General features: G+C 42.5%; 1 protein-coding gene across 6 annotated transcripts in view; it reads right to left on the minus strand.

Moving 5' to 3' along the window:
• Positions 1–27,619, minus strand: part of ARHGAP6 (Rho GTPase activating protein 6) — a 542,302-nt gene that overhangs the window by 12,783 nt on the left and 501,900 nt on the right. For all 6 annotated transcript variants that reach the window (XM_027963555.3, XM_004021902.6, XM_027963556.3 and 3 more), the window contains exons 7-10: positions 26,703–26,853; positions 25,612–25,760; positions 18,901–19,080; positions 4,825–4,922 (exon numbers count right to left, since the gene is read on the minus strand). In XM_027963555.3, coding sequence (XP_027819356.2) covers positions 4,825–4,922; positions 18,901–19,080; positions 25,612–25,760; positions 26,703–26,853 — 578 coding nt within the window. The remainder of the gene's footprint in view (positions 1–4,824; positions 4,923–18,900; positions 19,081–25,611; positions 25,761–26,702; positions 26,854–27,619) is intronic.

Consider the following 27,619-nt stretch of genomic DNA (forward strand, 5'->3'; position numbering starts at 1 on the left):
AGAAGAGGAAACAACTCAGATGGAAACATGAAATTCCCAAATATTACTAAATGTTTCATCTTTCAAAACAGAAATTATGATGAGTATGTTCTTGTTCTTGCTTTGACACTCTTTTGAAAATTTACTTGTCCACTCCAAATAAAACCTTATGCAGTTTCCACGTGGGGCACGGGAACCTAAAACCTTATTTAGGTATGTGAATTGATGGCACAGAACAGAAGCTTCAGGAAATAAATCAAAGAGTCGGAAGAGAATAACGAGGGAGCTCGTGCATATCACTGCACTTACGGAGTTCATTTTAGAAGCTACTGTTGCTTTCCATTCTGTGGTCTTCCTGAAAATCCTTTCCATTCTTGCCTTTTATAGCCCTTGTAGCTGAGTTTTCACTAAATAAAATCTTCAGAACAAGAGTTCTGTCCATTTCCATTGCGCCACAGCTTATCCAGGTCCTCCAGCTCATGACCTGCAAACGGAACCACTTCCTGTCCCTTTCAAACTCTACCTGGCCTGATGCGATCAGGCCACCTTCCCAACTTCGGTGCCTTTCGTCCTCACCCCTCTTTCTACTCCAGAACCATGCCACCATCCCAATGCCAGTTAGATCAGGTGGGCTTTGCCTTTTCCCAGAGTGCCACAACTTAACACGGATGGGTTCTCTCGCGCCACGTTGCCTTCATAAGTTGCTGTCTCATGGACAGCAAGGCAGAATCTAGTGACGCCCCACTTAAGACTACTTACATCTACTTACCAAATCCTACTTTGGTAAGTAGTTATACATGAACAGAATGATGAAATGCCAAGCAATGCGATAATGATCATTAATGAATACTAAGCATTTATTTAAAGCCAGATACTGTTCTAATAGCCAAATAACTATAAAGTTAGTACTTTTTCCTCTTTTTATTTTTTTGGCCGCATGGCATGTGAGATCTTAGTTCCCTGACCAGGGATCGAACCTGCACCCCACCCCACCCCCGCCCCGTATTGTAAGTGCTGAGTCTTAACCACTGGACTGCCAGGGAAGTCCTCATCCCAGTATAACTTTTTATCTCTAGTTTACAGATGAGGAAACTGAGACAGAGAGAGAAATTGATTTACCCAAGACAGCACAGCTAACTAGAAGTAGAAATGGGATCTGGACTCAGGCAATCTGGCTCTGAATTCAAACCTCATGACCAGCGTTTTGTATCATACAAGCATGTGCTATTGATGGGTAATTGGCATGCCAGTGTTGCCAGCATTGGGGTACTGCAATTTGTCAGCACTGTAATCTATCATGACCACGATCTCTCATCACTCTAACTCTTCACCACTGCTTCTTGGTTTAGGCATCACCACTAAGCTTGCCATTTAAGGGCTTCTGCCCTCTGTGCTGGCTAGCTTTTTTTTACTATGTCCCCAGCCAGCTGACATATTTACTTTTATGACCAGGCCCTGGTTCAAGCTCCCCAAACATCCAGGCCTATTGACAACCTCTCCAGCCCTACAAAGTTCCCTTCAAATCCTTGCTCTTCTCAGAAGCTATCCATGAGACAACAGGAAACATTTCTTTCTCTTCTCCAAAGTTCATGTGGATTTATGGTCTGGAGCACTGGCTGCCTTCTCTGTCAGCACAGAGCCCCCTTTGGAATGTAACAAATCACCTAACCTCAACTCTCTGGATGACAGGAAATATGTAGTGTCTACTGGGGCAGCTCTCAGCAGTTCTTAGCCTGGCCACTTGGGAGAGAATCACATGGCAGCTTTGAAAATCCTGGTGTCCAGACTGCACCCCAGAATAAGTGAATCCAAATCTCTTGGGCGGGGGGGGGGGAGCACCCAGGTGGAGGTATTCTTCAGGCTCCCGAGGTGATTTGAATGAGGAGACGAGGCTGAGAACCAGGGACCCAGCACATACCATTTGTCCCTTGGAGGCCTACTTCAACAAACCTGCAAGCTCTTAAAGATGTGACCTTTTATAAATAGGATGGATAAACAAGAAGGTCCTACTGTAGAGCATAGGGAGCTATACTCAGTATTTTGTGATAAACCATGTTGGAAAAGAATCTAAAAAAAATGAATGTATATATATGTATATACATATATACATATACATACGTGCACAACAGAATCACTTTGTGGTATGGCAGAAATTAACACAACGTTGTAAATCAACTATACTTCAAAAAAAATTGCCTTGAGATTTTAAGCTTTTGCTCCTCAAAGTGTGGACCATAGCACAGTACCATCTGAGGGTCTGTTAAAAATGCAGTTTCTCAGGCTCCCTCCCCAGATATACTGATTCAGAGAGTTTTTTAACAAGAACTCCTGGCGATCCAGATGCACAGTAAAGTGGAGAAGCACGCTGTAAAGCCTGCAGAGACCATCTACAGCGTGAGGGTCAGGACTTTCAAGCCTCAAATGGCCATTAAAAATTCATATTTATTTGCTAATGTATGTATTTTCATTTCCTGGCAGCATTATCACCCTTCTGAGCTGCTGTTTGACCTGTATCCAGAGGGAAAAACTGAATACTCCTCCTTACTTAGCCAGTCTTCTCCCAAAGACATTTTCCATGCTCCTGTGACCTCACGGCCCTTTCCTTGAAGCCCCGTCACTCACCTAACATCTTGGAATAGGGTCAGCTTGCCTAGGCCTTGCAATTCTTGTTCTTAGGGGGACAGGCAACAGAAGAGGCTAAACCACTCTACAGCTTGGGATGGGCTTAATATGATTCCTCCTTTTCCTAAGATTAGAGAAAGAAAGGCCCATTTATTGGTGTTTATATGCAAAGAGTGTACTTGAAAACCACAGAGAAATAACTTCTATCACCTATTTTTCAACATATAATATTCATATACTTTTAAATGCCATGTAAAAGCAAGAAATTCGGCAAGTCAAAATCAGTGTTTTTTTAAGGTGTGTGTTTTCTAGCTTTCCCACAGAGAAGTGGTTTAAGGCAGCTTAACGGGGGATTCACAGAGAGAAGGCCATAGTGTCTGGTCTCTTGCCCAGGGGAAGGAAATAAGCAAGTTCCTTTAAATTCTGGTGGCACAAGATCTACTGCGAAGAAAAGCCCTGTGTTAGTTTAAATTAGAATCTACACCTTGATGATAGCTAGGTATCTCGGGAAAGTTTAAGAAAGCCCAATTCTCTGATATGAAAAGTAAGACCATGAAATGCTAGCCCATGTATATAATTTGAATTAATTTTTATTCTCTCCTGGCTCTTAGGGCTTGAATCTAGGCAGAATGTCTTACTTGAAGCAGAAATTATCTTGATAATGATTGGCACAAAAATGGATTTTTAAAAGTGCTCTTGAAAGGATGATCCACTTAAAAATTCTTCCCTGCTCTACAGGACAGAGTGAAACTGAACTGAGCAGGGTTAATGACCCAGGAAAGAAGGAGGCCTGAACAATGTGCAATTTCTTTCCACCAAATTTCTGTAAAAAAACATAATTTTTAAATATTTGAAATAGTTTTAAATGAAAATTAGTACATCAAATTCAACAGCAGTATAAAAGAAAAATTTAATGCATGTCCATCTTTCCAAGATACCACTGGATAAGACAGACCATTACAGTATTTATGTATGACTAAGAGAGAAAAGGCTATGAAGACATGTCACTGATTATAAGATTAATCTCAAACTTATGGATACCAAGGAGGGGAAGGGTGGGATGGATTGGGAGATTGGAATTGACATATACACACTGCTATGTCTAAAATAGATAACAAATGAGAACCTGCTGAATAGCACAGAGAACTCTACTCAATATTCTGTAATGACCCCTATGGGAAAAGAGTCTGAAAAAGAGGGGATATGTGTATATGTGTAACTGATTCACTTTGCTGTACACCTGAAACGAACACAACATTGTAAAGCAACTATACTCCAATAAAAATTAATAAAAAAGATTAATCTTAATTTCAGAGATTATAAAACCTAGGGGAAAATGTGTCTTAGAATTGTTGAAATTCAGTAGATTAAAAAGCACAGCATAAATGATACTTTCATGAAGGATCACAACTTTTCCTGTCACAAATTTCGGGTTTGGTGCCTTGATGGCAACATCGCTCCTGGTTCATGATGCAATACTGTCCCCTTAACTGGCTTTGTTTAATGTTCGGCACCCTCCATACACTCTGCCTCTATAGCAAATGGTGAAGAGAAATCATAAAATCTAACCAGCAGGAAAAATTCCGTGCTTCTCCTTTGGGGGAAAAAATGGTGGCAAACCATAGCCTACAGGGAGGCTTGTATTTTCTTCATTGCAAACATGCGGGCCTGTGGAGACCAGTGTGCGTTTCTATCATAAGGATGCTAGCTATAAAGAGTGGGCAAGTCGAGAGGGTGAACATGTCTCATTTCAAATGGCCACCTAGGCCTTGGCTGAGGCCTGTCCTGTGGTTTGGTGATGCACCTGTCCCACTGGTAAGTTACACAGGTAAGATGCACCCAGGCGCATCCTTGGGGGCTGCTAAGCACAGTTTTAAGGACTGTAGAAATGGAATCACTGATGCATATCACTGTCAGTTCCTGCGCTTCCTGCCAGTGTGATTTAGTGGCTTTTTTTTTTCTTCTGGTAAACACAGTCTCAAGGGGCTGGAAAAAGACAAAAAAATGAAACAGAAAAATCCCAAAAGGCAGCTTCTAATTTGACAAGTCAATTGGTAAGACAAGGATTTTCTTTTTAGGGGGACAGATCAGATTTGCCAGGAAGTCACCAAAATTCCACTCAAGTCACCCTGTGTGGAGTTATGTAAACTTTTCTAATTCTTTGGAAATGGAAATAGACATCCCCAAGATGATTTGAGAAGATGGGAAAACGAGCATACTCACGAAGACTGGGAGGCCTTCCTTCTGAGTAGATAGTCCACCACATCCGGATCAGTCTCTAACAGGCTGATTAGCACTTCATTCTGCAGATCCGGGGGAACCTGCATGGACCAAGTGTCAAGGCATAAATAAAACCGCTCCAGCAAGAGGTGAACTGTGGGCACTGGCAGGCTGACAATAGCGTCTAAACAGATGCCTCAAAAGTTATCTACAGTCCATGGGGTCACACAGACCACAAAAGGTATAAGAGAACAGAGGGATTTGTTGGTTAAAACCAAATCTACACCAACCCATGCAGCCAGTTTCATTCTTAGAACAAACTGGATGATTACCAGAGAGTCATACTCACTGGGCTTCCCTGGTGGCTCAGACAGTAAAGAATGTGCCTGCAATGCAGGAGACCTGGGTTAAATCCCAGGGTTGGGAAGATCCAGTGGAGAAGGGAATGGCAACCCACTCCAATAATCTCGCCTGGACAATTCCATGGATAGAGGTATAGTACAGGGGATCACAAACAGTTGTACATGACTGAGCAAATAATACTTTCACTTCACTTTCATATTCACTACTCAATTCAATTCAAGTGGGGTGAACTGTCACTCCACTCGTGACTGGAGATAGAGCCTAACCACTTGGAACCCTCTGTTGCTTGGACTCGATTTTCTTGACTTTAAGCAAAATATCGTGGTTAAGAGGAATGGTGTTCATAACTTCTTGTCCAAATGGGGACACTTTCTAGAGTTCATATTTATAACTATGCCAAGACAAGAGGCAGAAATGAGGACTGTCTTGGGTGGTTCTGGAACATATGATTAGTTTATTGGGCCAGACCCTGCAGCCAGAGGCTGCTTGTGTCTGAGTTCCAGTATATGGCTGTGGGGCTTTGGGCAATGGATCTAACCTTTCTACGTCTCAGTGTTCTCATCTGGAAACTAGAAACAGTAAGAGGACTCACCAAAAAGGCTGATTGATGTGGTGATGTAAAGGACGCATTACCTGTCGAGAACTTAGAACAGCACCTGGCAGATAGCAGACACTCAAAAAATGCCGCTACTACATTTGCAGACGTCACTTGGCCATTCGGTGCCTGCCTTCACTTGTTTCTTGCATCATGGTCTATCAACAATCAAGAGCTTTTGCTTCACAATGGGATGAGGCATGCCCTAGAATGTTATAGATGAGCATCATGGGTTTCTCTAGGCTTAATCCTCAGGGCATGAGAGAATGGCCTTCCAATCCTAAATCGCTCGTGTAGGACTTTTCTAGAAAACAAGATTGAACCTGGCTCCAATGGTTTACTACTCTGTAGATGCTCAACCAAAGGAAATTTCAACTATTGAGGGAAAATACATTTTCATTCTGATTCTCTCACATGTGGGCTTGGAGACAAGACTCTTAAAAACTGTGGGGACAAGTCTTCTGAGAGTAAGTGGTTGGTGGAAGAATTTGCCTCCTGCCTTTTGCAGAACTCAATTCATCTTGAACTCTAAGAAGCTGGAAACAATTTTATTAAGAAGAACAGGGATGAGAAAGCAATGCTTTCTCAAAATGCTTTCTCAAAAATGCAATGCTTTCTCAAAATGCTTTCCTCCTCTCATAAACCTGTTCTTCCTACTTCATTCTGAATCTTCATTAATGACATTGCCAAACCCTAGTCACACAGGCTAAAAAGCTGGGTTGGATTCAAGCTTCTCTGTGTCCTTTCCCCTCCACGTTCAGAGCCAGGAAACCCACTTGATTTCATCTCCAAGATGCCTGTTACTTCTTCCCTCTCTTTTCCATTCCAGCTGCAATGATCCAAGTTTGAGCCCTCATTATCCCTTTGTAGTTCTCATCTGTTAGCCATTACCAGCTTTCATTTCCCTGACAGTCATATTGCAAGTTCCCTCTGGAAAACTAACTGCTCCCCAACCTTCAGCTTGAGGGTGAGGTGTACCTTCACCTAAATCAATGATTCTTTCATCCCCAGACTGAAGCATGGGTGCTTGAGTGATGAGCATGCGACTTCATTAGAAGCAGTGAAAAGCTGTGAGAACTTCCCGGGGACTTTGAAGAGACAGGATACAGGGCCTGAAGATAGTGCTGACAACTGAAGAAACAATTCCAAGAAATGGAGAGAAAGAAAAAGGGGTCTCTTGACATCATTTGAGTCCCAGGTAAAGCCATGACTAAGCCACATTTGCTCTTGGATCGTTCAGCTGTGTGAGCCCCAAAATTCCTCAAGCTGGTTTGAGCTTTTAATCGAAAACAAAGATCCATCTTAGATGGGCCTTTGATACAACAGCTTGCTAACCTGTTGTTGTTCAGTCCCTCAGTCATGTCTGACTCTGTGACCCCATGCACTGCAGCATGCCAGGCTTCCCTGTCCTTCACTGTCTCCCAGAGCTTGCTCAAACTCATGTCCATCGAGTCAGTGGTGCCATCCAACCAACTCATCCCCAGTTGATCCCTTCTCTTCCTGTCTTCAATCTTGCCCAGCATAAGAGTCTTTTCCAATGAGTCGGCTCTTCGCATCAGGTGGCCAGAATACTGGAGCTTCAGTTTCCAACTTGTGTACTCTGTTTCCCTTAACACGTATGTCAAATTTCTTCTCTGAAGAAGAAATTTGTCACGATGCTCTGATCAAGACACTTGACCAAAACCCTTTTTAATCAAAGCCATCTCCTCACTTGCTTGCCTCAAAATCTGTTTCCCATCTCCACCCCCAGCAGTCATACCCACACGCATTCTACTTCAGTACCACTGTGCATCTCACTCTGACCTTTTCCCACCTCATCCTTTTAATTCATTACATAAATATTTGGTGAATGTTTCCCGAGTGCCAGGCACTGGATTCTGGGATTCAGCGACAAACCAAACAGACAAGAATTCATGTCTCCTTGAAGCTGACAGTGAATATGGGAAGACTGGCACTAAAGAAATAAACAGAAAACATAGCAAGGATCACTTGGAGAAAGATAAAGCCAAGACAGGGAACAAAGAATCCTGGGTGGGGGGAGCGTGCCATTTAAATGGGATTGTCAGAGAAACTGACATTTTAGCAGAGAATGGAAAGGAGGAAGGAACTGGAGAAAATCATTCCAAGGAGAAGGGAGAAAGAAACAGCAAGACGTTGAGCCAGGAGCAGCGAGGAGGCCAGGGAAGTTGGATCAGAGTGAAAGGAAGAAGGCGAGTGGCAGGAAGCAGGTCAGGTAACCAAGGCCAGATGTTGTGGAGTCTTATCCATGATAATAATTTCCGCGCTCAGTCGAAGTAGGCAGGGAGCCTCCGGAAGTTCTGAGCAGAAGACGAACACGACTTGTCATCACTCTGGCTACCGAGTTGCTAGGAGATTGCAAAGAAGCAAAGGGTGAAGCTGGAAGCAGAGATGGGGGAATTGTTGTCGATACATCCAGAAGAGAGATAAGGGAGGGCTGAGCCAGCGTGGTGAGTGGACAAGAAATATTTGGATCCTGGAGACAGTGAAAGTAGAGACCATAGCAGCAGCTAATCGACTGGGTGGAGAGAGAGAAGGAAGAGGAGAGGGAGCAGGGGATGAAGAAGAGAGGCTGACGTCAACGTTCCCAGGAAGGATGGGCTTGCTGTTTACTGATACAGAGAAGCTACAGGACGAGGAGGAGGCTGGGGGTAGAGCCTAGAACTGTGGCTTCCCTAGTGGCTCAAACAGTAAAGAAGCTGACTGCAACGGAGGAGACCCAGGTTGACTCCCTGGGTCGGGCTTATCCCTGGAGAAGGGATAGGCTACCCACTCCAGTATTCTTGCCTGGAGCACCCCATGGACAGAGGAGCCTGGTGGGCTACAGTTCATGGGGTTGCGAAGAGTTGGACACAACTGAGTGACTAGCACTTTCACTTCACTTTGGTGTAAGAGTGAGAGGCCTGTGATACATCCAAATGAAGGAAAGCTCTAGTAAGTGATCAGGAATAAGGGTCTGGGGTTCAGGAAGAGTCCTGGGTTGAACATAGAAATTTGGGGGACACACATGTAGATAGTACTTAAAGCTCGATGACGAAGTGCAATGGCCTAGGAATGAGAATGGAAGGAGAGGAGAGGAGCAGGACTTTTAGGTCCAGAATGGGAATATCTGTTCTCTTACTTTATTGAATACATTAAATCAATTAAAAGACTGACAATGTTTACAAACAATATGACCCAACAGACATACATGATTCCATCAGTTTTTCCAAAAGTAAAATTCAAAGGGTGAAAATGAGAAGAGAGGGGACTCATTTTTAAAAAACAATGAACTGCGAAGCAAAAAATCGTATAGGCCAACAATGTATGCAATAATTTTTTTTTTTAAGAAACTTTCACGAGCAAATTAGGAAAACTATGTGTATTTTTGTCCAGTTAGTTTAATTTAAAATTTCCTATGCTTAGACATGTAATAAAAAATTTTGCTCCAAGAGCCAAATCCATTCTTACTAAGAATAAACAACTGGAGTGGATGGCCTTTGGAGTGGTGCAAACATCACAATATCAGTTCTCTGATCAATTCAGATTCATTATTAAATAGCTTACAGGAAGGATCATTATTTGAAAATAACTTTGCATAAATTTCAAAAACCATTCTGCAATTCAGAGTTTTACTCATTCAAGTAGGCTTCATTTCTAACAAATTACAATTATTGACGTTTTTTTTCTGTAGCATATGTGACCTTTACTTGGTAACCAAAGGGTCAGTGCTATAACCCTATCTACAGTTCCTTTCTAAAAGACTTTTGGTACTTTTTTTGCCTTGGAGACACTATTTACAAATGACTGAAAAAAATATAGCTTAAATATGTATGGATCTGTGTATTGCAGGAAGGGTAGGTACTATTTTCCTATGTATTACACAAGACTGACTACAGTGTATAATACAGAATCCATTATTTTAATTAATTTATTCATAGCCCATCTTGTCACAAAATGATTTAAAGCAGCTTTCAGAATTCACATGATAAAACCACATTTGTTTAAAAATTAAAGGAATAGTTCAGAAAATTGGAGCCAGTGGGAAAATGAAAGTAGAGAATTTGAAATGATGCCTGGAACTGACTTTTAATATTCATACAACAGCATCCAATGCTGTTTTCCCAATAATTCCTCTTATCTGTGTCCACATTTGCACATTTCATTTCCTACTATTTAATAAAAATTTCAAATTACTGGCTCAGTTCAATAGGATGAGTATTCATTTTCTATTAATTTAGATACTTAATAGAGAAACCAAAGTGAAGAGAATGAACTGACAGGAAATAGCAGCTCAAGGCGAGGAGGAAGAAATGCCCAGGCAGACTGTCCACACACACATTCCTTTTCAGTAATTAGGATGCTGTTGAAAGAATATCTGACCAAGAATCAATAGCTCCTGAGCTCCAGTTTTGGCTCTGCTGCTTATAGTTAACATAAACTTAGGAAACATCAACCTTCTTCTTTAGGATTCTGTTCCTCAATCTGGAAATCTGTCCCCTTCTCCTTTACGGGGATGCTATGTGGATCAAAGGGCTAACAAATTTGAAAGTATCTGAAGAGTTGCAAAGAACTTTAGCATAAAAACTGTATTGGAAATAGACAAAATAAGTCAAACACTTAAAAGAAAAAACTAAAAGCAGATCACTTGGAGATGTGAATATTTGTTCTGAGATTTTTTTTCTTGCCTAACAGCCATCAATTTCCACCTCTTATCCTGGGTGCTTGCAAAGAAACATGCCTCTTCTCTTCTGCCTAACACTTCTGGTGGGTAATGAAGTTCTGGGATTTCCTCTCAACATGTCTTCATTCTTGACTGCCCCTTGAATTTCTAGAGCTACACTGTATGACCTCTTGAAGCTAGACTCTGTGTAGCTTCTACCTTTTAGCTTTTTCTCTTCTGACAGACCTCAGGTCTTTGGGCTGGTCACATTGTCAGAAAACAGGGGTTATCTGATTTGACTGCCTGGAACTTCGAGAGGTTGCAGTTCTCTGTCAACTGGCCTGCTTCACAGCTACATCAAGATCATATGGGCCAATCCTGGCCAAGGGACCCCAAGGGGGGGGTCTTGTAGAAGCTTCTAGAAAAGGCTCTCCTTCATATTGACAAGAGATGCAGGAGAGAAAACATCTCTCTTTGTGACTGGATGTGATAATGGCTGCAAGAGATGCTGAAAACGATTGTGGTCTCTTCAACTAAAGATGGTGGACCAGAGAGAGGATAAGTGCAACTGAGCTGCTAAAATTGTGCCCCCAGTTTTCTTATTGTGTGAGATAATACTGAATTGGCCAAAAAGTTCATTTGGTTTTTTCCATAACATCTTTGAACAAATTTTCTGGCCAGCCCAATAAATCCTGACGTTTGCCACCACCTATAGCTGACTGCAGTTGCAGCTGGAACTCCTACCAGCATATCCAGGACCATTCACCCACTCACTCATTTGCTCACACACTCAACTTTATGCTCTTTCAGAACGCAAGCTAGGCTGGTGCTTCCTCTGCAATGGATACTGAATGAATGTTGTTGGAATTGCTACAAATGCTGATAACAATAACCCAGGATTATTGGTCTTCACGGTGTACACTGGTCTAGTTGTTTCTCTCTTCTTGGAAAGGGTACCAATCTCAGGCTATAGGAAAATTTCCTTGTTACTCATTTTTAGAGTTGGAAACCAAATTTCTTTTCCCAACTGAGGATCACTAGAATTTTTCTAATAAGTTCTTAAACTACTGTTGCCATCAATACAAAAACTCTAAAAATGAAATGTATGACTCAATCAAAATTTTTTTTTATTCTGGGACTTTGCATCTAATGAAATGGAAACTAAGGAGTAGGATCGTGAAAAGCGTATTACTTTTTTAAAATCAATCAATTCTGAACGTTTATGTGAAGGAACCAAACCCATCCCAAAGGGCTTCTTCCTTTACAATTTATTGTTTCAAAGCAAAATCTCCATTGGGTTTTACTCAAGTATTTAGCAACTTTAGATATTTTCTAAGGGTACCATATACGGTTGTGTTTATTTGGAGACTCAACTCCTTAGATTTTCATAGGTTCCTTCAAAGGATAATGCTATTTCAAAAATCAAAAGAACTTTGGACTCTCCTGCTTGAAAGAAAAAATGTAAACACTGCACATATGAAGGAATAAAACTGTCACAATTAAAATCCACCCTATCAAATTAAAAATGAAACCTTGAATGATTGCCTCGGGTATAACTGCTATGATGTATTTTATTCCATAAACCACAGAGAGGGAAAGATGGTTTGAGTTTTCTCCATTTACTAAGTCACCATAACAAACCATTAAGGGCATCTGAAAGAGCAGTTCCCAGGACCCAATCCTACCGTTCTATCTTGCCACCAGGTGTTTCGCACCAATCCACCACTTGGCACTGAACCAAGAGGGATGCTTTGCATTGAAAACTCCCTAACACTCCCCAGCAGAAGTCAATGTCACTGAAAGTCATGATGACATTTCTTTTCAGCTAACAAACACACTCAAAGAAATCACTTTGGCTATTTATGGGAGCAAAAGCTCAAACATAGGCAGGCCCAGCCTTGGACCTTTGTGCAGCTCTGGTTTGGAGGATGGCTTAATATTATGTAAATAGGTCTCAGTGCATTTGAAGGGTCAGAATGCATTAAGAAATTCAAAAAAATTTTCTCACGTGCCAACCCATCCCAAGCAGTGTTTTTGCTAATTAGGAAGCATTCATGAACAAATACAGTCATGGAGCTGTGATGGGGGATGACTCGTGGAAGATGAAGAGCAAGGAACAGTCTTTGCTCCATGGCAACAGGTTACGGGAAGTGGAAAAGGATCAGGTGTAATAAACTTTGGCTCCTCTCCCCCTGTGGCAACAGTGCATGCATTCTGTCATTACAGATAGGGACAAAGTGAGCTGGCTCCAGCAGGAACACACACTGGCTCTTGTAGCCATCTGCTGGCCTGGACATCAAGTGGGTCAGTGTTATGATCAGTTCAGAAGGACCGATGCTGTTGAAGGTCCCCTTTACTGCCCATTTTCTCCCCCACCCACTCCTGGCCAAATGGACTCCATATATGAGACATCATATTAAATACCTCATCTTTTGTGTAGGGGGGAGTATCACACTGTAGTAATAGTTCACTTATAGTTGTTGCATCACTTGGGCAAACACTCTTGGCTTACTTCTCATGAAATCGTGCTGCAATTTAGAATAAATTATTATGATGTACATAATAACTAGCCCAACTCCTGGCACACGAACAGTGGTTATTTAAAAAAGAAAAACAGTGGTTATATAAACAGGGAAATGGAAATCACATATAATTATCTAGCTATGTCGATAGGGGGTGGTCTCTCGTTTGACGATCTGGGTTCCTGCTTGACTCCTTTCGACTTGGCATGCGAAAGAAATTTTAAGAAAATGTAATTTGTGCCGGGAAAGAAGAGAACACAGAGCAAGGCTTGGCTTCTAAGCTTGGAATCTTCATCACAGCTTCTGACCCTTGCTCCCAGTAGTTCTCATTTGAAATTTCCCACGTGTGCTGTGCTGATCCCCAGCTAAGGCTGACCAATCAGAAGGGTGGGAACGCTCTGGCGTTCCCACGTCTCCACTGTGCTCGGCACTTTCCATCAGCCCATAAGGGCGGTGCCTTTGCCTCTTTCCCTCTCTCCAAAAAAGAAGCCCTAGTAGTATCAGCCCTGAAAGGGAGCGGACTCTTTTCTCCACTCTGCTCTGAAGCTCTTATTAATTCCAAGCACCACGATGAATTTTCTCTGGCATTCCCAACATCAGCTACAGAAGCCACAACTTTCAGAACAATTAACGGGTCCCTGATGGAGTAGGTGAATGCTTTCGGCCTCGCAGTGATACCACTGATCATTTCTAGATATGAATGATTCTTCGCTTTGATTTTCAGTGTTCCCAGAGAGGTTATGATTTTGTGTTTTCAATTTTTACATAGTTACTGATATCAGGGATGGAGGGTTATGATTTAAAGGTTGAGGAATCTAAGGTGTATGGGTACTGAATTAAAAACAAACAACAAAACACATTTTTTCTTAGCAATACAGTATTTTTTTAAACAAATAATTACTGAGCTCCCACTTTCTGCCAAGTATTTTCTAGGTGCTGTGGATATCAGTGAATAAAACAAGCAAAAATCCCTGCTTTCATGAAGTTTGCATTCTATTAGGTTTCAGCATGCATAATACACAGTGAGCTGAAGGTGCTAAGTGCTAGAGCTAAAAGGAAGAAAAGAATAAAGGGCTAGGAGTATATATATGTGGGAGCAGGTCACAGTGTCACATGGCATGGTGCAGATGGGCATCACTGCCAAGGTGACTTCTGGAGGTACTTTGATAGGGCAGGCACCTGATCAATTTCATGTACTAATAGCAGTGATTTCTCTCTATTTCTGAAGTGCCTGTGTGTGTGTGTGTGTGTGTGTGTGTGTTGTGTGTTGTGTGTGTGTTAGTTCCTCATTCATGTCCAACTCTTTGCAACCCCATGGACTGTAGCCCGCCAGGCTGCTCTGTTCATGGGATTTCTTGGCAAGAATACTGGAGTGGGTTGCTATGCCCTTCTCCACGGGATCTTCATGATCCAGGGATTGAACCTGGGTATCCTGCATTGCAGGCAGATTCTTTACTGTCTGAGCCACTAGGGAAGCCTTAAGATATCATTTCTAATTCTCAAAATCATCCTTTAAAGCTTCATCTTTTTTGCTTGTTTGTTTCCAACAGAAAAATGAAGACTTAGAATAGGGCCAAGATTACATAGCAAATACCTGGCTCAGCAGAGATTTGAATTCTGGGAACTGTTTGTAAAGCTCATGGTCCTCCCACCATTTTGGGAGTTTCCCAAGATGTGGTTTTCCCAAGGTGTGATTAGGAAACTAGCAGAAAGCCCTGGAGGCATTCATTAGTGCACAATTCTGGGCCCCATCTCATTGCTACTCAGTTTGAATCTCTGGAGTGCAGCCCAGGAATCTGAATGTCTGACAGATTTTTCTTACGACTCTGCTGCATGTTCAAGTTTGAGAACTATGATTTTAATCTGCTGCTTTGGTCTTTTGATAGAGTGATCATCGTGGTGGGTGTTATCATGACCTCTTTCCAGCTGGATGATTTCTAACCCAGTGTCTGAAAAGCAAACAACCAGTTTAAAAAAAAAAAAAAAAAGACTGTCCTAGCCACGCTCTCAAATTGCAGGTCAGCCTCTAAAGCTGGGTATCGCTTCTGTATTCTGGGACAAAGTCAGGTTCTTTTTGGCCCTTTCCCATTAAGTCAGATACTAGCCACTTGGGAAAGGCAGTGTCAACATGTGGAAATGAAGGACATTATAACACTCAGAACAAGCTTTGGGTCCCTGCCAGGCCTCTGTGGGTTTTTATACCCCTTTCATCAGTTCCATGGAACCACGCCTCTAGAGTGCATTTTGCCTTGAAGGACAAACTCACAGCCACCTTTTCTAACAAGTCTTCCTTTCTGACGCCAATGGGAAGTGATGCCTCCCACTCTGACCTCATAAACATTTCCAAGAACTGTGAAAGAGTACAACAGCTAACCACCTTTAACCATTAGGTTCTGTCTAGCTTCATCCTTTCTTGTTTGGAATTACTGCGCTACTTCTGAAAGCTTCTTAAAACAAAACAAAATGAAACAGCTATATACAGGAATGAATTTTTGTCCATTCACACAGAACAGCTTTGCCAACCAGTCACCAGTGTCAGAATAACAAACTAGATTCTGAAATGCCAAATATTCCAAAAAGCATCTACAAGTGAGGAGATTAATTAATAAAGAGGTGAAGCTAGGGCATAGAACTGTGCAGATTTTAGAACTAGAAGGGATCTTGGTTATTATTCATTCTAACCTAGTCCTTTGCTAATTAAAGAAATGGAAATCAAAGAAGATGAGGTCTCAGAGCTAACGTATAATAAGTGTTAGTCGCTCAGTCATGTCTGATTCTTTGTGACCCCATGGATTGTAGCCCACCAGGCTCCTCTGTCCATGGGATTCTCCAGGCAAGAATACTGGAGTGAGTTGCCATTTCCTCCTCCAGAAGATCTTCCTGACTCAGGGATTGATCATGGGTCTCCTGCATTGCAGGCAGATCCTTTACCATCTGAGCCACCAGGGAAGCCATGTATAGTAAAGAGAGGACTATAGCAAAGTCAGTTTTCTTTTTGCTGACCTAGGCTAGAGATCTTTGTCAGGTCCTCCTACTTCATTGTCCTTCTTCTCAATATATAAATCTCAAAGGTTGTCTAAGGAGATCAAGAATGCTTACGTGAATGGTGAACTGACTCTGAGAAAGGTAGCCTTAATTTCTCCATGCCTATACCTTTTCATAAGGAGTAAGGATCGGTAATACGGAAATCATCATACATCACAGAGGTACCACTGAGTCATTCATTAATCCAACCAATATTTCCTGTGTTTCCACCAAGTACCAGGTGTAGGGGTAATGCAGTAAAAAAAAAAAGTAGATGGAAATGAACAAAAATTCACTCTGACAGAAAGCTTATATTCTAGTGGGGAAACACGAACAAGAGAAATGAATAAAGTCCTTATGAGTAATGATGAGTGCTAAGAGGAAAAGGCAGGGAGAGGGAATAGGAAGTGAGGATGTGCGTGCATGGTTGTGGGCTGTATGTTAGACAAGGTGGCCACGGAAGGCCTTGTTGAGAAGTATAGATCACAACTGGGGAGCGCAAATATGAGCTACTACCCAAGAGAATTCTGACATCAGTCTCTACAGGGAATGGCAGACAGAGATGAGATCTGGAAAACGCTGGGAAAGACTTGAGTATCGACATTCTTCTGGTGCTGTTACTAATCTAGGCAGTAGGAAATGGAAGGAGAGGAATGGAACAATCAAAATGGCAGCAACTAGACTTTGAAGGAGGCCCTGAGGCAATTTGCTAGTATCTGAGGCGAAAAGAAATGTCTGATGGTTTGTGGTTTCACATAAAGAACTTTGCTTAGAATACAGAATTTAGAGAATGGAATTCAGATTGACAAGCAGTATTATTATTATTATTTTTAATCTACAGAGCATGAAGCAATGCCAAGACTACTTGGCAAGATGATATGTGACTTAAAATTTGATGAAAATGTTGAAAAATTCAAACATCTGATTTACCCAAATATGTAATTAATTACGAGGATTTTAGCTGAAGGGTGAAATTTATATTGTTGTTGCTGTTTAGTTGTTAAGTTGTGTTAAGTCTTTTGTGACCCCATGGACTGTAGCCCGCCAGGCTCCATCTGTCCATGAGATTTCTCAGGCAAGAATACTGGAGTTGGTTGTCATTTCCTCCTCCAGAGGATCTTCCCAACCCAGGGACTGAACCCGCATCTCCTGCATTGGCAAGTAGATTCTTTGCTACTGAGCTACCAAGGAAGCCCTGAAATTTATTATACAGAGTTCATGAAATTTTCCATGTTTTTTTTTTTTTGAGAGTCTACTGCATGCAACACATAGGCAGTGCCTCAGAGACTCAAAGAGGAGCAAAACACATTTCTACCTCAGTGAACTTTTCACTGCAGTAGATCCATTTTCACTTCCTCCTGGGCATCCAGAAGGAATTCATTTCTCCACTTCCCTTGCAGTGAAGTACAATTTGTGGCTGAGTTCTGGCCAATGGGATTGGAGTGGGCAAGATGGATGTCCCTTTTAGATCTGGCCCATGAAATCCTAGGGGATTGAAGAGTCTCAAAATGCAAGGAGCTGGGGTCCCTATGTCACCAGCAGGAAGGCTGTCCACTAAACATCTGATTAAAATTTCTGTGATATTTGTGTCTATTGTGCTGAAGTGCTGAGATCTGAGCCAATTGGGGTTGCCCAAATCATACAATTATTGATGAACATTTGCATAGAATTTTACAGTTTGCAGAATGCTTTCACATATCAAAGGATTCTGGGAACCACCCTGGGAAACAGGTCATATTTTAATTTTTTCCCCATTTCCCCAAAACTGAAATTGATGCTTATTGAATACTGAATTACTTGGTCATGATCACAAAGGTGCAACAGAGAAAGCAAATATTCTAAACCACTGGCTCTCAAATTTACAAAAATAACTGATATAAGACAAGGATGGAAATAAATCTAACGCAAGGCCTTTGATAAACATAGACAAAATATTAGGGAAATTCAAAAGAGGGAATTAGCACACTCAGCTGAAGAAAGCCACTAAAGGCTCTAGTAGAATAGGTAAGATTTATAGTGAGTGTCTGCAAATTAAAAAAGAAATGTATGAAGAACCATCAAGAAGGTTCCTACAAATTTTGATATGTGCTATGAGTGGTGAATAGACACAGAAGAGAGTTGGCATTTGTTCTAATGATCCAAGGGAAGTGGGAGCAAGCAATGAAGTTTTTCTGAAGGAAAACAGGAACCAGAAATTCAATATAAATCAAAAAAAATATTTACTGAGTGCCTGCTAGATGGAGAGCCTTCCAAAATTGTACAGAGGATACAGAGAGGCAATAACAAGGGCACAGCCTGTGTTTTAAATGCATTAAAACTACTGTTTAACTGTTTAACTGTTTAACTAATGTTTAAATCTACTAGGGGAAATAGCCATACATGACTTCAACACAATGTTAAGATAAACATCAATAGGAACAGTAATAGGGTTCAAGGGACAGAGAAGTGACATGGCAAAGTGATGTGAGAAAGACACAGGGAAGATAGGTAGAGCTTCATGCAGGAAGCAGAATCTTCGGATTGACCTTGGAGGAGGGGCCATTGCTGAAGATAGTTATAAATACATGAATTCATGGGGGCCACATATAATTCCAAAAAGGAGTCTTTTTATCAATTTTGGGGGCAAGGACACTGCTATACAATTAATCAAGTGACTCCAAAACATGACTATTGTTTAGGAGACAATGAAGTGAAATTTATAATTTGGATATGTTTGTTTAAACGTGGAATCATAAACTTACAGTGATGTCATAGGTAGGTACATTTCTATTCCTACTGAAATTGCCTGGCTTCCAGAGAATTCAGTCAATGACCAGTACTATGAGCCAAAAGGTGGTGTCCCTGTTTCGTTATGCCACCAAGAGGCAATCAACAGGCAGCTTACTGAGATGTCCTGCCAAACATGGGACACTCACCATGAACAGGGCTTCATAATTTTCAATCATTTTCTGCACCACAGCAATGATGGCTGTGCTCTCTTCAGCGCGGGCCGAACTCTGGACTGAGAACTCTTTGTCTGACGACTTCTGCTTGTGCAGCAGGTTGGGTCCAAATATGGTGGCCAAGTTTAGAGATGTCATTTTGTTCCCAGTGACCTATAGAAGCAGAGGATACAAGGATGTTGTGATTTTTGCTTTTCAAAACACTGAGTGGTTAAATAATCGATAGAATCTTTTTACTTTCTCATTTTTTTTTCTGCAAGGACCACATCATCTCTGTCAGAATCCATGAAGGGCATCACATTTTCCTTTTGCTTCACATCTTGAAGTTCATAGCTCAGTGGTCATATTAATAGCATACTGAGTAAAATTTTAGAATGCTGTTTTTGTGAAATTGGTACTATATAAAACTTCTATCCTGTCTGCTCTCAAAAAATATTGATGTTCATCAATTCGACTGACCATCTATCCATCCCTCTATCTATCCCTTCATCCATCAATTCATCATCTCTTTATTACTCCATCCACTCAGTACCCACCATAGATAGAGGCATTTTTCATGGATTCTAATTATTCTAATTTTTTTTTCAACAAAGATCACAAACCACTCCTTATTTTAAAGGGTTCACATTCTAGAGGAGAAAAGCAATTGATCAATTACAAGTAGTCGAGAGGATCCCCTGGAGGAGGGAATGGCAACCCACTCTAGTATTCTTGCCTGGAGAATCCCATGGACAGAGGAGCCTGGCGGGCTACAGTCCATGGGGTCAAAAAGAGTTGGACACGACTGAACTGACCGAGCACGCATGCATGAGGATAAAGTATGAAACTATCAACTCTGGAGGCCCCAGGGAAGACACTCCAAAGAGAGGCAACATTTGCCCAAAACCTTGAAGGAGAATAGAATTTGCCGGGCTGAAAACAGAGGAGCTGGTGCAGGGGGCACCTCCACAGTGGTGAGAACACTGTATGCAAAGACAGAAATAGATAAAATATGCCAAGGCACCCCAGGAAGCTCAGCAAGGCAGAGGGTGCTACAGGAAGGCCTGGTGAGGGCCAGATGAAAGTCACTGCTACGCGTCCCCTGAGGGGCAAACCTGCTCCAGGTTGAGAACTACTGATCTAGGCCAGTTATTTCTCCTGTTGAAATCTGCTGAAAATCTATAAATGCCCAGGTAAGTATGGGAACTGTGAATGCCTGGGGAGGTTCCTTTGCCTGGGAAGGTCTGCACGGCCTTCGAGAGACAGGTATAAAATTCTTCGAGAGACAGCATAAAATTCAAACACAGAATCAATTCCTGACTCACAGCTAAGACTCAGCCTCTGGAGTCCCCACCTTGTCCCATGGAGCCCTGAGTGGATGGCTACCCAGCCCTGCAAGCCCAGCATGGCACTTGCCTGCGTGGGTGCTCAGTAGCTCAGTCGTGTCCAACTCTTTGCAACCCCATGGATTGTAGCCCATCAGGCTCCTCTGTACATGGGATTCTCCAGGCAAGAATACTGGAGTGGGTTGCCATTCACTGCTCCATGGGATCTTTCCAATCCAGGGATCGAACCTAGGTCTCCTGCATTGGCAGGGGGATTCTTTATCATTACCACTAAAGTAAAGATAAAGGGGTGTGTTATTTCTAGAAGGCGAGGCCGTTTTCAAGTTTGCCGCCAAATGGAATGATTTCATGTGGTAAACACTGGGAACTTTTAAGAAAGTGCCCTTTATGTACAATGGTTCAATTCCGTTTTTCCTTTGTTTCATTTTATCGATATAAAACTTGACAAGTTTTCATATTCTTTTTCATTTCTCTTCCTGGAAACTCATGGCTGAGGATAAAACCAAATGTGCTCTATTTTCAAATTCATCCCTTTAAAACTCAGAGACAATTGGAATGCTTCCCCTTCCCCTCTTAAAGTAATACTGGGGTTTTCTAATTAAAACAATGACAACATGATCAAATAGAAGAATTTGTTTTCTTTGCAAAGAATGTTTAGTATAAGGACAATCCAGAACCCTGCTTCAGCTCACTTGTCTTCTCCTGGTGCTATTTTGGGAATGTAACACAAGCCCGCTGTTAAAATGCACCAAGATTCCAGCTGCAGACCACGATGCTGTGGTTTGTTAACACTTTTTTTGTTTTGGTTGGTTTTACTTAATTGTCTTTTAAACTGGAAAGGAGATTTGTTTACAGATGGCATGCACCTTTGTCCCCCATGTTACAGCATCTCTCTCTTGCTTGCCCCCATTACCTTTCTCTATGACTGGCTAATATAATGTGCACTTGGGCTTGCTCCATTATTTATCAGAGAATTCAAGGAAAACATTTATCTCTAAATAAGCATCCTAGATCATTTCTAAGCCGAATATGAATGCTCACATTTATTAAAAGTTCAGCATGTCGGTGAGGGAGAGAAGGATTGGGAGTTTTGGATTAGCAGAAGTAAACTTAAACATAGAATGGAATAAACAACAAGGTCCTACTGGAGAGCACAGGGAGATATATACAATGCGTGCTCACAGCTAACTTGGGTCCGACTCTCTTCCAGCCCCATGGACTGTAGCCCGCCAGGCTCCTCTGTCCGTGGGAGTTCCCAGGCAAGAATACTGGAGTGGGTTGCCACTTCCTTCTCCAGGGGATCTTCCTGACTCAGGGACTGAATCCAGGTCTCCTGTACTGTAGGCAGATTCCTTACCATCTGAGCTACCGGGCAAGCCCTACTTGAGCCACTACTCTATAATAAACCATCTTGGAAAAGAATATGAAAGAGAATGTACCTATATAACCAAATTACTTTGTTGTACAGCAGAAATTAACACAACACTATAAATCAGCTATATGTCAGTAAAATAGAAAAATTTTTCAAGTTTAGCACGTAGAGTCACTGGGCTAGGGGCTTTGCACAGACTGTTGTGATTCCTTCTCACTCCTCACAAGATGAAGCCACTGCTGCGGTCATCATTATTTTACAGACAAGGAAAGGGATGCACAGAGCCTGGTTCCAGGCAACCTCTGCCCCTCACTCTTGCTGACAGAGCCAGCACAGCGGGCACGTGGGAAAACTGGCTCCAAAGCCCGGCCAGGGTGAGGAGAGTCAGGTTCTGACCCTGCTTACAGAGCCAAAGCCAAGCTTCCACTTCCTTGAGGCCTGTATCTCATCAAAGGCCCATAATCCCAGCCCTGTGCTGGTGGTCTGTAACTTCTTTTTGCCTCATAAGATTCTCTGAAGAACTGGAGGCTAGCTATGGACCCTCTCACCAAAAAAGAAAAAAAAAAGTATACATTCACACCACATATTCCATGCCATGCCAGGGAGTTCTTAGATAACCTGAAAACCACTGCTCTAGACGTTTCCATGATGTCCCTGCAATATTCTCTCTAGAGGAGATGAAATCTTTCTTGCATTTGGGAATTTCTCTTTTCCCCTAAGGAGCAAAACAAATAGCAAACTGAAGAAAATGGAATAAAGCAAAACAAACCCAAGATAGCAAAACATTTGATAAAATACCACTATTTTTTCCCCCTAAAGCACTCATTTACTGGTCAATAATTTTTCTCACGCCCTTCTTTTAGACATCTTTAAGATCCTGTCAGTGATGCATGGGAGTTTAAGCACCTATTAGAAAAGAAATTTATCTTATAAAAGAGGAAGTTCAGGTCTCCCCTTGCTGCTGCTGCTGCATGGGAGTTTAAGCACCTATTAGAAAAGATATTCATCTTATAAAAGAGGAAGTTCAAGTCTCCCCCTACCCCAACTCTATTTTCCCTCCTCTTCCTCTGTTTTATAAAAACAATTTCACATAGTAAGGTGCTGGCAGAGCCTGTGTGGGCCTCCAAGCTCCTTGACCCTCTGCATCATTTTTCTTCCTTTTGCAATGCATAATAACTGCCCAAGAGACAGGTAACACACCTAGCACAAACTAACAAACAGGTGAGAGCAAAAGTTGAAAACTGCTTGGTTTCTTGACTGTATTTCATGGTTGAATTTTTCTCTCACTCCAGTGTGCCCATTCTGAGTTCTCTACCTGTTTGTACCAAAGCAACTTACATCATGAATAAAGAACTTCTCTCTCATTCCTCCTCCCTCACCCTTCTTTTCTACCAGAAGGGGTTTTAAGCTAACTCCCATTCCCAGGCCATACTTATGTGGCCTGCTTACTCAACCCCTGCACACCCTTTAATATGGTGTTTAAATTCAATCTCCTCCGCAAAGCGATTCTTAACTTTTCTGGTCCACGTTCATCACTTCATCTCTGGAGTTCTGCAGTGACTCTGTGTTGAGATTTCTAATTCTATATTTGCCTTGTGTTTTTACCCTCTCCACCTTCTAGGATGCCATGGCATTCCGGGAACATGAATTAGAAAATTCCTGAATGATGCTCACTGGTTTAGAGGAACACAGAGTAGGTGCTCAGAACATACACGATTCAGATACCAAGGCCACTCTTATATGGAAACATTTATAATGTGAAGTGCTGTTTTTCACATTGCTATTCCTATGAAACCTTCATAATTCACTTTGCTCCTGTCCCAAACCAATCTACAACATAGATTATATCACCTTAGTCAACTCCTTCCAAAGATTCATGGCTTAAAAGAATCAACCACCTACCGCTGGCAAAGGCATTCAGTACTCTGGGAACTTAGCCCAATTTCCTCTCAGACCTCATCAGTACTTTCCCACACTGCAGCCTCTAGTCCAAGATGGCTGTGTGGGCTACATCTTCCTGTAACTTCTGAACATTTCACAGAAGCAATGCTCTCCTCATATTTCCTCTGTCTCTCTAATTTTTGGTTACTGGTCCTTCATTTTGACTCAAGGTTTAGGTTAAGAGTGTCTAGAAACCCTTGTCATCTCTTGCTTCCCGTACAACTTTGCTGTTACCAGCATATTTTTCTATGCCTTGTAATAAACTAGTTTTCTCAATGACTGTGCAGTACCAGTTGAAGGAGTTTTGTGTCCAAAGTTTAGGTAAGGAAGTCCAGGTTTAGGAGGTTAACAGATTTGTCCAAGAACACAGAATCGGTGAGTTATAAAGCTACCAAGTATTTACAACCAGGGTGGGACCCCCATCATCCCCGGGGAAAGAGGGACTTCCCGGGCAACACTAGTGGTAAAGAACCCGCCTGCCAATGCAGGAGATGTAATAGACATGGGTTTGCTCCCTCGGTCGGGAAAATTCCCTGCAGAAGGGCATGGCAATCCACTCCAGTATTCTTGCCTAGAGAATCCCACGGACAGAAGAGCCTGGTGTGTTAGTCCATGGGGTTGCAGAGAGTCAGACACAACTGAAGCGACTTAGCACGCACACATGCAAGGATGTTTTCTTTTCTTTGCCATAGGCAATGCAGTCTTGTTTAGCATTTGGACTGAAAGAAAGTCTGGAAATGATTCTAAAAAGGCACAAGTGATTTCCACTGGACATTTTGCTTTCCTCAGTGCCTTCTTAAATCACCTAAAACCTGACTTTCTTCACACATAGTACTTAAGAAATGTCAGAGAGGCGTTTCATGTAACTGGGAACCCAGACAGGGCTCTGCCTTAACCCAGTGATTAGGCAGATGATTCTATAGCTTATAGTCAATAAAGGCTGACACCCAGTCGGGTAATATAACTACTTAACAATTATGCGAATTACAGTATATCCAATGAAGAGCCGTGTGGGCTGAAGGAAGGTGTCAGTGTCATATTATGAAACCTGAAGCCAGCAGAGTTTCACTAATAACTGCTATGGAGATAAACGGCTAACTCAGGGAAGTTCTATTCTCACACTGATAGGGACGATGAGGATAAGAAAGGTAGAATTGCTTTTCTGGATCAAAGCGAAAAAAATTACATATGAGCATGGCCTTAGGGAAAGAAACCTGACAATTACAGAAATGAATCCATGACACAGCTGAGTTCTGCTTAATAGGATTTAAAATAGAAAGCTTCTGAGGTAAGTAACCTTGGAATGTCTTTGGCTCCTTCTTGTTGATTTACAATGCATGTTAGCATAGTAAAGGGTCTGAGCTCTCCTGGGAAATAAAAAGTCAGGGACAAGTATGACTGCATGGTTTCAAAAAAGGGAAGAAGGTCTCCTGTTAGGGTTAAGATTAAATAAGTTGCTCGCTAATAAACTCTGGGACTTGGTGATGGACAGGGAGGCCTGGCGTGCTGCAGTTCATGGGGTCGCAAAGAGTCAGACACGACTGAGCGGCTGAATTGAACTGAATAGGTCACTTAAAATTGAGGCCAGCATCTCTCCTTTGTTCAAGGGAGAAAGTGGAAAATACCTTGAAGCACCAAAGAACACCAGAGCCTAAGACCTCAGGTTGGGGGCCAAGTCCAACAAGAACATTCCAGAGGCGTCCAGAGGACTGCGGGGAACCTGTCTCTAGCAGCTTATACCAGGTGGCACTGAGATGCATTTTTGTTTAGTCGCTCCGTCGTGTCCAACTCTGTGCGACTGCATGGACTGTAGCCTGGCAGGCCCCTCTGTCCATGGGATTCTCCAGGCAAGAATACTGGCGTGGCTTGCCACGCCCTCCTCCAGGAGATCTTCCTGACCCAGGGACTGAACCCACGTTTCCTGCCTTGGCGGGCGGATTCTCTACTGCTGAGCCACCAGAGAAGCCGCCTTATTGTTTTTCAGCTCTCCCTTTCAAAACAGGAAAAAGGAAGAGGCGTGCATGCATGGCGGCAGCGGGGGCGCACCTCCTGGCCGTCCTTGCTGACATTGTCCTCGGCGTGCCTGGCCACGATGGACAGGAACTGCAGCAGGCGGTGGAGTGTGTCGCAGTTGCAGGGAGGTAGCAGGTAGATGAGGAGCTGCAAGGTGCCCAGCTGTTCCTCTGGCTCCAGCACTGAGCAAGGCAAGAAGAGGGGCTCTCAGTAAGTGAAGATGGAGGTCACGCCCTTCTGGCTCAACTGTCTTCAGAAAGGGATTAGCAAGGCAAGTCACCTTTCATTCCTGCCCCCACCATTGGTTTAGCAATTCAACAGTAAGGTTCTGCTAGGGATAGAAAGATCAACGCGACCTGGGGAAATGTAACACGCACAGAAATCATTCTAATCCAGGTGAGAAAGGTAACCTCATTTTCCTTACTTTCTTCTTATTCCTTCTCTTGGTGGAAATCCTCACAAACTTTAGGGATCACAGCCCATTTGTGAACCATGTGGGAATGTTTTAAAATCTGAGTTTCTAACAGATTGGAGCCCCTGGTCTGTTGAGCAGTACACAAGAGGTAGTCTTTTTGTTGGCAATAAGCGAAACCCAGTACAAAGTCAGGGTCTTCTCTGTTGTGAGCCTCTCACCTGCAGCAGGAAGGAACGCACGGAGGCTCACACAGTTCCAGCCACTTCCTCTTCCCAGTCGCCCTCCTGTTCTCCTTTGGGGATCTATGCCTCTAGCCCTGAACCAGCCACATTGCAAGTCCTGGTTCTGGGCTCTGCCTGGAATATTTCCCATCCCCCTTTCTCACTCTGGGTTCCAGAAATGCAAACTCATTTTTAGGCATGGACTCAATCCTCTCTGTTACTCCAAAGCATCAGTTTGTAGCACTTTCTACTATCCTAGAGTTGTCTGAAGGCATGCCCAGTGTTTCTTGGCTACTTCCATTTGTTTCATGGCAACTTTCTTCCTGCCAATTTTCCCAGGGTAAGTCTCAGAAAATTTCCCCAATAGCCCGATCATTAGAGATAGATAAATCAGGTCAAAATAGCTATTAGGAAACATATGCACAAGGTTTTGATGAGTGAGTGGGACATCCCAGTAAGACATCCCCGCAGATGGCTGGGTTACATACAGAGGGTGTTGATGAAAGCTGTGTACAGCTCCCTGGTGAGCAGGGGATCTGGCATGTCCCTTAGGAACTCCTTCAACAAGGCAGCCACATCATGGACGCTGTGCTCTTCCTCGAGGGAGACATCAACCCCACGGTCAAACTCCTCACGTAGCTGGAAAGACAATGGTTCCAGTGGCAGTCTCAGAACAGCACACCTCAACATTCAGCACCCAGCAAAAGAAGGGCTGTGACACGTAACCTCGAGGAGTAGGTTTACCCAGGCCCCGCCTAGACCCCAGGAAGGAGTAGCAAACAACATGTGACCTTGATCTATAGAGTCTATGCAAACCCAGCCCTAAATATATGAAGTGAAAGTGTTAGTTTCACTATATATATATATAGCCACCAGGGAAACCCATATAAGTCCATATATATGTGTATATATCTATAGCCACCTGGTGGCTAAGACTATAAAGAATCTGCTTGCAATGCAGGAGACCTGGGTTCGATCCCTGGGTCAGGAAGATCCCCTGGAGAAGGGAAGGGCAACCCACTCCAGTATTCTTGCCTGGAGAATCCCATGGACAGAGGAGCCTGACGGGCTACAGTCCAGGGGGTCACAAAGAGTCAACGCAACTGAGTGACTAACACTTTCACTTTTATATATATATATATATATACATACATACATATATATATATATATATATATATACACACACATGCATAGGAAATACATTATTAAATAAAAGTATCAGTGGGTTTACTGTTAATGACACAAGCAGCAGGGCTTGATAACGACATCCAGAAGGTTGGGAGGAAGAGCTAAGGGGTTAGGTCAACTCTGACTGTGGGAGGGAGGAATTAATCCATTGTATAGCAGTTTTGCATGTCAGCAGTTTTACCACGTTGGAATTCTGACATTTTCCACAAATACTA

This window comes from Ovis aries, chromosome X (assembly GCF_016772045.2).
Source record: "Ovis aries strain OAR_USU_Benz2616 breed Rambouillet chromosome X, ARS-UI_Ramb_v3.0, whole genome shotgun sequence".
Classification (NCBI taxonomy): Eukaryota; Metazoa; Chordata; class Mammalia; order Artiodactyla; family Bovidae; genus Ovis; species Ovis aries.